The sequence below is a fragment of the Ursus arctos genome, unplaced genomic scaffold (genome assembly GCF_023065955.2).
Source record: "Ursus arctos isolate Adak ecotype North America unplaced genomic scaffold, UrsArc2.0 scaffold_17, whole genome shotgun sequence".
In the NCBI taxonomy this organism is placed as follows: Eukaryota; Metazoa; Chordata; class Mammalia; order Carnivora; family Ursidae; genus Ursus; species Ursus arctos.
This window is the reverse complement of record NW_026622841.1, coordinates 39,189,416-39,201,893: the sequence shown is the minus strand read 5'-3', so window position 1 is coordinate 39,201,893 and position 12,478 is coordinate 39,189,416. Positions and strand designations below refer to the sequence as shown.

General features: G+C 39.0%; 1 protein-coding gene and 1 long non-coding RNA gene across 2 annotated transcripts in view; one reads left to right on the top strand and one right to left on the bottom strand.

Moving 5' to 3' along the window:
• Positions 1 to 9,567, top strand: part of DSG4 (desmoglein 4) — a 39,360-nt gene extending 29,793 nt beyond the window's left edge. The window contains exons 12-16 of the mRNA XM_044382906.3: positions 425 to 730; positions 3,165 to 3,304; positions 3,449 to 3,512; positions 4,769 to 4,977; positions 7,481 to 9,567. Coding sequence (XP_044238841.2) covers positions 425 to 730; positions 3,165 to 3,304; positions 3,449 to 3,512; positions 4,769 to 4,977; positions 7,481 to 8,248 — 1,487 coding nt within the window. The 3' untranslated portion in view covers positions 8,249 to 9,567. The remainder of the gene's footprint in view (positions 1 to 424; positions 731 to 3,164; positions 3,305 to 3,448; positions 3,513 to 4,768; positions 4,978 to 7,480) is intronic.
• The window catches only part of LOC130543932 (uncharacterized), a 200,058-nt gene that overhangs the window by 120,188 nt on the left and 67,392 nt on the right, over positions 1 to 12,478 (bottom strand). The window lies entirely within an intron of this gene.

The window sequence follows — 12,478 nt, the reverse complement described above, 5'->3', positions numbered from 1 at the left end:
AGGAAAATAATAGTTACTGGAATCATTTAAATTTAAATGAAACAACAGCAACTTTGAATAAGAGATAAACAACAGTCTTAAGGAGGGTATTTGCAAACTGTAATCCTAAATAGAAGACTTCTAATATTTCCTTTCTGCTTGATATTCTTCATTCATTGGACAAATATTTACTGCATGCATATAATATGCCAAATATTGTTACTCTGGAAAATAAGCAACAGGGTCCCAGCATGCTTCAGAGAAATAACAATTCCTTAGAAAGAAGTATTAAACAATTCATTATAAATATTTTTTAAAAATAAGTATAGGGGGCCGTATGACTAAGGGAACATGAAAAAAATCAGGCCCTAGGTAAATCTTGGGTATTAAGAAGGGTTACCCAAGGAATTTCAATTTATTTTCTCTTTCCTCTCTTCCATTTCAGCTACCTCTGCAATCCTGACGGCTGAGCAGCTTTTAAATCCTATAGTTTACCAAATCCCAATCATAGTGAAGGACAGCTATAACCGAGCATGCGAATTGCCACAGATTGTGGCGTTAGAGGCCTGCGAATGTGACAACAACCACATGTGCTTGTATTCTAGTACCACGGGCATCAACGTAGAGGACGGCAGCTCAGCTACCAGTGACATATATGGGACTGTCACTGATGAACAAGCTGGGGGTTCAAATGTTGGTCTCGGACCAACAGGGATTGGCATGATCGCCATGGGACTACTCCTACTACTTTGTAAGTACTGGATCAAAGCCCCTTTTTCAGGAGTTCTTCAAAATAAGAATGTAAGCAGGCTCACTGGGGTGGGTAGATTCATTTGGCCATGTCCTTTTGGTATCTACAGCAATTCTCATGGGAATTTGGAAAAAAACAGTGGAACTAAGAAGGGCATATACTTGTTCAGTAATGATAACTAGAATTAGTGAGGGTCATAGAGATGAAAAGCCAAGCAAATTTCTAAGTATAATACAGCAAAACATAGAGTAAATCCCATCATGAAAATTTCAGCGAAGTGCTTTAAGAGAGGTAGAAGCAATTCAACTCCAAGTGGGAAAGGTTGGGAGTCTTTATGGAGAAAGTGCCTTTGACCGAGGCCCTATAAGCTAAAGATTTTCTTAGAAAGAGGGTGGTATCTGGGTAAATATGAAAGGAACAACACAAACATAAACAAGGAGAGGGATGGAAAGGCACTAAACACTCAGGAAATGGACAGCCTAAAAGGTAGGCTGGGAACCATCACACAGGAATATTCGTGATAAGCCAAACATTCTGGGCTTCGGTCCACAGGCAGTGAGAAATCAGTGAAGATGTGAAAGATCAGGTGACATGTTCACGCTGGAATAACAGGAAGCAGGGAGAAGAGCCTGGAAGAGAAAATGAGCCTCTGGACTCTTGATAGGAGTGTCTACAACTAAGACCATGGTCATAGGAATGGTGAGGTCCCTAAGCAAACACTGCAAAAGGGTCCTCCTCTGCCTCTACCATTTTTTAAAACATGTGCTCCTCAGAGGAGCAATACATTTAGGCTGCTCCTGTAATACTTTAGATTTTATGGAAATCAAAAACTGGATTCTAAAATTAAAGCTGACTAAATCCTTCAAACTATAATATGAATATGTTTCAATGGAGAAGTACACATGGAAACATTATCATTTTGAGGCGTGAAAAAATAACTAATGACTTTTGGGCAGACTCTCTTATACTAATACGAACTTTCAAGATTATACCAAGATCATGAGTGATTATCATAATGGTATTAGAGATATTTTCCCAGAACCGGACAATAGCAAATGAGTCGAGGTGTCAGCTTGCCTTTAAGCCAGTCCCAGCTGCACAACAGAATCACTGGAGATCTTTAAGGTTAATCCTGTTCAAGCAGGAGTACTCAAGATGAGACCCCAGTTGTGGCATGTGTAAGTCCTTTGCTGAAGCTAATGTGCAGTTCAGGGATAAAAACCCAGAATCAGCTGCATTCCCAGAGGACTAGCACTCAAAATTTCATGACTCTTCCTTAACCAGGCCGAGAAAGCCTAAGAGTTGTGAAGTCAATTGTAGAAGGGGCATAACCTTTTGGACAAAGTGATTTGTTCTCAATGGAGAAGCCCAGGCTGTGTTCTGGTGGGGGAGAAGCAGTGTGCTGGTGAGAGGAGGGGTCCCCGCCCAAAACACCTTCTCAAAGACCTTCATTTAAGACTTTTGATGTTTGCTCCCAGTGAGATTAACTATTTCAACGAAATTAATAAAAGCCCTGATAAAAGCAGCTTGGATACTTTCTCCTGTACCTCTAATTAATTCAGTGGAATGCATGGAAAAGTATAAAAACAACTGCAGTGGACCCAAAGAACTAAACTGAATGTATTCTAGAATCTTAGAAAACTTAAGAAATGTCGATATTTATGGATTAAAGTGTAGAATTGAGGTAAATTTTTCATTATAGTTTGTAAATAAAAATCTTAAAATAATAAAAGTAAATAGTTCGATTAAATTTAGTGGGTGATATTTGATTAATTCTAAGTGTAAATATAAGGGTTGAAGAAGAGACCTATTTCTAGGTCCTATACTGAAATTTGTATTCAATCCTTTTGATTGCATATATTGATTATGTATTTAACTTACACATATATACATTATGTTTGGGTACATGGGTTTGTAGATATTGGTTTTTATATGGATATGCAAATATATATACATATCCACAGAGAGAGTCTATGTGTACTTATATACATATCCACGTACCTGCACATATACACATGCTCTTGGAGGTAAGAACATGTTTATTCATATGTGTGTATAGGCTAGCAAATATACATACATACACAGATAATTATATGTGTGTACATGGAGGACTAGGAGTCAGAAAATTGGATTTGAATCCTGGATCTCCCAGCAACCAGTTGGGAGTCCTAGAGTAGGGGGAAGAAAGGACCTTACTTTCCTAATCTATCACTAAAGAACCCTGATTACGTGATCCCAAATTTGTGATTTGGTGGTTTGGTGTTTATAAACATGGATATGTATATTCAGTCCTTTAGGGAAAACTGATGCTTGCTTACATGTGCATTTATCCCTTTGGTTCTAAATATAATACCACATTTTTTGAAAAAGGAGGCACTGAGTGACTCCCTAAATTGGGCAATATGCGCTAATTCTCTGTCCACTTCCTGGGTAGTGTCACCGCTCTTGCTGCTCATGTGCTGCTGCAAAGGAAGACAGCCCGAAGGCCTGGGGACGAGGTTTGCTCCTGTGCCAGAGGGGGGAGAAGGAGTGATGCAGTCTTGGAGGATAGAAGGGGCCCATCCCGAAGACAGGGTGAGTCATGTTCCAGAGAAGGGTGGGGTTTAATGGAATTGGCATGTCTTGACAACTATACAAGACACAAAAAATAAAAATATGTCCATTTTTATATGTTAAACATAGAGCATGCATTTAAAAAATATTTTTCTTTCTTTTCAGGATGTGTCAAATATAGGTGTACCCATGACAGCCTCTAATACCCAGGATCGTATAGATTCTTCTGGTCAGTGGACACCAAAATCTGTTTTTCTTTTTAAAATTTGCAAAATAATTCAACCAGATAAATTTCATGTACAAGTAATTTTAAAGAAAACAGTATGTCTGCCAATCTCTTTGGATGATGGTATAATGAGAGGGAACGTTACATGTTTGAAGTTAGCTACGGGCAGTGTAGCATGGCATAGCAGTTAAAAAGGTAAACTCTAGAACCAGAATGTTTGAGTTTGATTCCCAGCTATGTCCTTGGGCCAGCACTTAATCTCTCTGGGCCTCAATTTCCTTATCTTTGAAATTGGGTTTATGATAATACCTACTTCAAAGTGTCACTGTAAAGAGTGACATATACACATATAATGTATGATACATAATGTATGTATTATGTACTATATGATATATATTATATATGTATGTGTGTGGTATGTGAATACATATCACAAAATATACACACATACATATACACACAAAATGTGTACATATATTATCACAAAATATACATTAGAACAGTGCCTTGTACAGAGAGCTATTATAGCCATTATTTGTAATACAAGCTGTTCAAAAAAAATATGAAAAGAAAAAGTAGCTAATATGCTCTTTTAATATACACATGCCTTTGCCTCACCAGTCTTATATTCTCCTAATTTACCAGTTCCATGTACACCTAGGAATACTGTAAAATACCCAGCTAGTGGGCAATGACTGAACAAAGTTGAGAGGTTACCCAATTCTAGAGCAGATGTGAGATTTCTCAGTGGTGGTTCCTGAGTATCCCAAACCAGACTCTGGATACCGGAACCCTAAGGTGGCCGAAGACACCTATGAAAGCTAGCTCTCCCGCCAGCGCTGGGGTGAATGAGGACTGTTTCCGTTTCTGCTGGCCTTGCTCTGGAGGGTTCCTGGGTGGGGTGCAAGCCCTCTCTGACAGGCCGGGGCAGCTTGCCAGAGGCAGCGATTAGAGGGACCAGGGCAGAGGCAGAGGTCCTGCTCCTCTTGGCTAGCTCTCCACCTGTGAGTCTAGGGGAGAAGCTTGTGCAAATGTGAGACCAAAGTCTGAAAGCTGGCTCCCTCTGTACCATTTACTTTTATTTTATTAGCAAGCCTGAGACTGGGTAGAACTCGGAAGGCTGCTTGCCTTGCTTTCCAGGACCTACGTGTGTGGGTAGGTGTGCTGTGTAACACAGCAGACAGGGGCTGGCAGTGCTTCACATGGATGAACACAGCAGACCACTCAAGCACCGTCACCTGAACACGCTCTCCTTTCAGAAATCTACACGAACACCTACGCGGGTGGAGGAACGGTGGAAGGGGGTGTGTCAGGAGTGGAACTCAACACAGGTCTGGGGACAGCCGCTGGCCTGGCCGCCGGAGATTCAGCAGGAGCTCGGCGGAGGAGGAGTTCCACTATAGGAACCCAGTGGGAATATGCAGACATGGGCCTGAACATGGCTTTCTTGGACAGCTATTTCTCGGAGGTAATCCCCCTGCACACGGTTATCCAAAATAGTCTTGAGACTGAATGATAACAACAATGGCAGTAGGTTCTTCTGAAATCTATTCAGTTATTCTCAATTCTACCTCAATCTTGAAAAAAAAATTATTTCATTTCTCCTTAAAATACAGAAAGCCAATTCGTCAAAAGCATTTCATATTCAATTGACACACATCCATCTTACTATCGTGGAAAAGGCTAGCGTCTCTCATCATTCCCTACTTCCCTTTTCCCATTTTTCTGTCTTCCATCTCCTTCTGGTTTTCCCACTTTGTTTCCCGTAGCAGCACCAAACAGGAGGATCCTGATCAAGAGAAAAAAAATGTACCCATGTCCTGTCTTTATGGTGTCCTTCCTGCTCTGCAGGTACCTCCAACACAAAGGAGAAAAAAATAAATTAAAAGCTAGGACTGGGGACGGAAGAGAATGGTAACTCAGGAACACAGCATCACCATGACTTGGTGATAGATCAGGGCCTAGAACCCCTGTCTCCTATTCTGTATCCAGTGCCCCATCACCAAGGATACTTGTCCCTCACTAAGAGAAGGGATCATGGGTCTAGGAGCATTCCAAAGAAGAAAGCTCCATAGGCATTGGATTGGCCTAACCAATCCAAGAGTAGCACAGGGGTAAATAAATCCCCTTGTGAATCCCCATTTAGTATGTTTATTTCATTTAATTAGCAATCCATTTCATCTCATATTTCAACTGGCCTGTTTTACTCTGTATATGGTAATTACATGAGTTTCACCACTGCTCTTAACAAAAAAGTGCTAAGGATACTGCAATTCTAAGCTCTTTCTTAAAATTGGTGGTTACACATACTATCACAGACTATGCATGAATAATATCGACTATTTAAATGAGTGATTGATATCACTAAGTACGCTCCATAAATGGGCACAAATTATATACGTATCATAGAAATGTCATAGAAATTATATTTAACGAAGCATTCATAAAAGTCACACTAATATTAAAAGAGCTTCACCATTAATGTCAAAATTGCACTGGGCATTCTGATATGTCAAATAAAATCAAAACGTGTTCTCCTTTCTCTGTGATCACTGAGGTCATCCTTCCCCAAACATTTCAACTCTACACTTAAAAAAATGGCACTAGATTTCAGAGGTGGTGACACGCAGCCTCTCCCTTCACTAGGTGAAACCTGTAGAATGGTGAAGTGCTTCCTTCCTGCCATGTTTTATACCATCACCCTCCACCCCTACAGCCAACCTGTGCCCCAGGCAAGAGGGGATTATCCTTTTACAGAGGCGTCACTTCAAAATATCAAACAGCAGGGCACCCGAGTGGCTCAGTCAGTTAAGTGTCCACCTTCAGCTCAGGTCATGATCCCAGCGTGCTGCGATTGAGTCCCATGTCAGGCTCCCTGTTCAGCGGGGAGTCTGCCTCTCCCTCTCCCCTGCCCCTCCCCCTCAACCTGCACACACTCTCTCTCTCTCTCTCAAATAAATATATAAATAAAAGTTTTAAAAATATATTAAACAGCAAAGTTTTAAGGTAATACCAAACTCATGAAGACCTGATTTCAAGACTTAAAACCATTTATTTCCAATGGTAGAATTTAGAGTCTAGTACAGACCAGAGGGTAGGCAGCATGATGTAGTGTAAACAGGAGAGTTGGACTTGAGGTAGCATTCTACAATGATTTGAGTCTTGGGCATGCCATTCACTCTCCTGGGCCTTCGGGTACCTTTTTTACAAAATAGAGAGGCGATAATATCATATCAGGCCCCACGGGATTTCGTGGAACCCAACAAGGACCATAGCAGTTGAGGGAAAGTGGGGAAAGAACTGGCAGCCACCCCACCCCCTTCGAACAGAGAAGTTCTCTTTCATCTGTTCTACTTAGAGGGCTCCTACCTAGGATTTCATTTAAAGGGGCTGTAATTAAAAATAATTTGAAAATCACAGTAGGTAACCTCTTAGTGCCTTATTCCTGTTAACCTAACTCCAAACACATCTTGGCTCTCTACACTTAGGTCACATAAAACCACTGAACATTTGGACATAAGTCTCTGAAGCTTAAAGATATTGACATCTTTACCTATGCTTTTATTCCAAGTTGATCAACTATCTCTCCTTAAGTAAATAACATGTTGAAGATAACTAAATATATTCTGTTATTTTAGACCACCTCAGAAACAAAAGACTGTAAATCCAAAAAACTAAAACCTTGTTTTTGACAAATCCGAATTGTCAAAATCTGAATAAAATGTAGAAATTATTATTTGTTAGCTTTCAAATAAGTTCACATTTATTCGAATTCTATGCACCATCAGTGCAGACGGATCGCCTTTAAAAATTCCACTTAGTATTTTAGCAAAAAATCATCAGTGTTTTTTTTCAATTCATTCCATTAAAATCTCCTCAGATCAGACACCTCTAAGGCCAACGTCTTGTTATTCTTTGGTTATTTTAAGGGAAAAGAAACTTCTAATTTCCTGCTTTTCTTCTAATTTTAGAAAGCATATGCTTATGCAGACGAAGATGAAGGTCGGCCAGCAAATGACTGCTTGCTCATTTATGACCACGAGGGAGTAGGGTCTCCCGTTGGCTCCATTGGTTGCTGCAGTTGGATTGTGGATGATTTAGATGAAAGCTGCATGGAAACTTTAGATCCAAAATTCAGGACTCTGGCTGAAATCTGCTTAGACACAGAAATTGAGCCATTTCCTTCACAGCAGGCCTGTATACCTATCAGTACTGACCTGCCTTTGCTGGGGCCTAATTATTTTGTTAGTGACTCTTCAGGAATGACTCTCTCAGAAGCTGAATTCCAGGCAGAAATGGCAATACCTGAACCCATGATCCATGGGGATATTGTAGTGACCGAGACTTACACAACAGCTGACCAACGTATGCAACCCACTACAATTGTTTTCGATCCTCAGCTCGCACCCAATGTGGTAGTGACCGAAACAGTAATGGCACCTGTCTATGATGTTCAAGGGAATATCTGTGTACCTGCTGAGTTAGCCAACACACACAATGTAATCTATGCTGAGAGAGTGCTGTCTAGCCCTGGTATGCCTGACGTGAGGAGTGATAGCATGACTGAGGGCTGTATGGGACCTGTAATGAGTGGCGGTATTTTGGTAGGGCCTGAAATTCAAGTAACACAAATGGTGAGTCCCAACGTTCACATAAGCCAAACCGCTAGTTCCACATCCCCAGTGACATCTCGACACAGAGTAACACGGTATAGTAACATACATTACTCCCAACAGTAAGTGCTTTGGGTCAGTATTCCATAGGGAGGCCTCGCACCTTGTAATCACCAACATATCCATCAAAGGTGTATAATGTACTATATTTAACATTTTTAACAGCCAACAAATATTCAAATATCCTAAGATCAATGCCACTCTTTGAGTATCTCTTTTGGGGGGTGAATATGGCTAAGCACTTTAGATAAGCCTTTTATAATTCTTTCTGGTTTTAAATAATGTGCCAAAAACTTAAAGAAAATGTGTTCTATCCTTTGATACTGTCTAATAAATAAGGCGAATCTTAGAGGTCTTCAGGCCTGTAGGACTGGTCATGTAAGCCAAGATGCCCTTGTTCTTGGGGGCTGCAAAAGAAGTCTTGCCTGCATTTACCAGTCATATTTATCTTTTGAGAAATATTTCTATTAAAAATGTTTAATTGAAAAAGTGAATGAAGTGTACACTTCTGAATGGAGATTGAAAAGGAAAATAGAGCATCTATCATTAGCGATCTGAAATCATTTGTCTTTTCAGTTTCTCAAGATATGCAATATTTAGGGCATGATTAATATAATACAGGGAACGAGTTTGCCAGCTGAGTGCATCACTGAAAATGGTTCGCTGAATAGAATTACATATGTATAGATATGCTTGTATACATAAATCAATGTGGATGAATTTTTATCGCACTTTATTGATTCATATCAGTAACTGTAAATTAATTTAGAATAGTAAAAAGAATTATGACAACACTAGAGTACAAACAGTCCTTAGGGAAAGCATTAGAGTATTTCCTTCTTACAGAGACTGTTTTTTCTATTCTTGCTAATTATGTCAGAAAACCATATGAAATATGGTTTACTCCGTTTTGTTGACCCGAGTCATAGAGCTTTGATCTGGCGATCAGATATTCTCCAAGTCACCTCTGTAGTTATGCATGTACTCAACAATATTTACTTAGAAGCTACCTTGTATTGAGTGCCGGTCCTGTCTCTGCGAATAAATAGATGAAGAAGACAAACATGACTTCTGTCTTCCTAGAACTTCGAACTCATTTCTAGACTTAAAACTCCGGGGATACAGCTTTGAGTTCCTACCAAGAACAATTAACAAACTATTTAAGTCCATTACCAAGTTGTGTTTCTCTTTTTAATACTGCTACTTACGTTGAATGAATGAAATGGAAACACATGCACAGATGACTCCCTTTTAGTAGGTATGAAGCGGGCTTGAGAAAAAGAAGTTCTAGCAAGACCATTTTATTTAATTCTGTAAAATATGTAAACTATATAGTAGTAACTATAATGTGACTCATAAAATAATGTAAATGAAATAAACTTATTTTCAGGGCTTGTTCCTTTCGGAAGGAAATAACTGTAGTGCTTCTTGCTTAATTTGTTCCTTTATAAATAAAACTACTATAGAATTTGGAGCATCTCACATAATCTCTTGCCCAATTCTCTCATTTTACAGAAGAGGAATCTAGAACCGAAGAGGTAAAATGATCACAACCTGCTAGTTGTGGTACAGAATGCTGAAGCCATTGCTCGGATACTCTGGCCCAGGTTTTCATACTATAACTTCATCAGACATGGAGAGGATCAAGTTTGGCCTATTGCATGATCTTTGCTATTTCCTAATTGGAAAAAAAAAAAAGTCTCTCTTAAAAAAAGACAATAGGCTCTGTGAAGTTTAAATACAGAATGGCTAAAAAGAGTATAATGCCAGAAGGTTATTTACATGTTTTCTCATCTTTTCCAAATTACATGTATTACCAGTTGTTATAGTCATTCCTTACTGTAGTTACTCACAGCCAAGATCCTGCTACATTTCATAACTCTGTAATTTGACGAATCCATAGGGTAGCCAACGAGCATTAGTACCACGGTCATTTTAACAGTCAACAACCAGCCATGTAACACCTTGCATGCATTCAGTGCTATGGCGTATCCTGATGTGGATATTTCTCTCTTGAAATCTGCATTCTACTGGGCCAGCAATTTTTTATTATGAAAAAAAAACTAGTGAATAATTAAATGTAAGGTGCTAATGGGTTTAAAACCGAAAGCACTATAAGATTTGAGAAATGACGAAGAAAAGAATACTAAGCATGTAACTGAAAGCACTTGTGAGCAGGCTAAGAAAATTTCTCTATGAACTTTTCTATCAATACACAAAGACTTAAGGGTGCTTCCAAAAGAGGAAATCTACCTCTGGAGTATGTTTTCCTTTATGCTGTTCATGGAAACAAGACCAGAACCATTTCATTTTCTCTCTCAACATTATTAGTGAGGAGGAACTCCTCCATTATTCCAAGATGGTCCGTATCACTCACATATGACGTAAGCCTCTGAAATTGGAATATTATTAAAATATCACACCAAACAAAATAGAAAGCATAAAGCAAGATTTCCCCTTCACTGCTGAAGAGTTAGGGTACTGATTTTCTAGGATATAAAGATGATATAGCTTTGACAGCATTGATGTTAAGGTTTGAAAATGGACCCAGAAGTCCAAGAAATGCAATTTAATTAATAAATATAATAACATACAGTTTGAGTCATATCTCTTGCCCCATGCAATTACCTGAAGGGAAGGTATTACCAAATGCATAAATGGGTTCTCTTAGAAAAGTCTGATTAGGTGAAGGGAAAGGAAGATATTAAGAAGACAGAGTATTTATAGGGGCACCTGAGTGTCTCAGTTGGTTGAGCATTTGCCTTTGGCTCCGGTCAAGATCCGAGGCACCTGGGGTATGATCCCAGCCCAGGTGTTGGGCTCCCTGCTCAGCGGGGAGTCTGCTTCTCTCTCTCTCTCTCTGCCTCGCCCCCTGCTCGTGCTCTCTCTCTCTCTCAAATAAAATCTTAAAAAAAAAAAAAGACTATTTATAAACTTGTTTCAGAAAAAAACTATTTGAAAAAATTTCCTCTTTTGGATTAGATATTTCTGATTGCAATATATTGCCAAATGTAATAATGTTTTATATATTTCTTCAATAAAAAATATGCAATAAAGAAAGAAATGTTTCATTTTCTCTTTGATGCAGGTAGTGTTCTACACACAAACACACATCCAGAAAACCTTCCCCATTGTGTTACTAGGTGATTATCATGTCTACTGTGATGGGTATAATACAGGAGCATGGATTTGCTTGTAAATTGAAATTCAGAATAATGTGTTTACTCATCAATGGTAAAATTTCTCAATAAAAATCATCATTTTCTTTGTAAATGCTCACTATAAACTAACAAGTCAACTGAATAAATTCCAGAAATTGTTCTAGACGTTATATAAATTACAGAATTAAATATCGTCTTTTTTCCCCTGGATTTAAATTCAATAAAATTATTATTATTGTTCCTCTACCAGAGGCACCAATTTCTGTTGAAATAGGAAAAGAATAATGAATTTTCATGAGGGGAATTGAGGAAGACTTCTTGAAAATGGTGAGATCTGAGCTAGGCCCAGCAGAGTTTCATCCAACAGGGATTCCAAAGCTATAAAAACCAAAAACATAGGATCTATTCAAAGAATACTAAGTGGTCAAAATAAATACAATAAAAAAAATCTGAAGCAAAATGGGCATTATAAAATTATTACATAGTCAGTCATTTGATATGACGCTTACTGTACTAATTACTCAGAATATATTATCCTGTTGAATTCACAAAACAACACTATGGTATGACTGATACCCATGTCATCCATGAAGACACTAAAGCATTGTTACTTTGATGTTAGAGCTTAAGTGAGTAGCAGAGCTAAAACTCAAACCTAGGATGGCCTACTCTCAATCATCAAATTCTTTCAACTTAATTCTGGAAGGATATGTGAGAAAGTCAAATGGTAAAGAATCTTGAATCCTATCAGGGGTTTGGTTTTAACTTGGTATAAAATGGGGAACAAGTGAAATTTTGTGGGCTGGTAAATGGCCAGGTCTTATTTTAGGTGATGACACTGGGGCAGCCATGAGGTGTCCTCATTACAGCTGGCATGCTGTTGATCACAGAGACAGCCATGAGGCCAGAGAGCCAAGGATCTTCCAAAAGTCAACATTCCAAGGTGAGCTTGCTGCCCCAAAGCCTCAGAGATCCTCTTGGACCACCACTGTGATGAGTAAGTATATGTTAGGTGGTCTAAAGTGACTCCAATCAATCAATCAAAATTTTTCTACACTGAATGCCCTTGACCTTCCCCCCCCCCCCACTTAAAGTGAGGTCTATGGACTATGTGTAGTTCCTAGAACAGGTCATG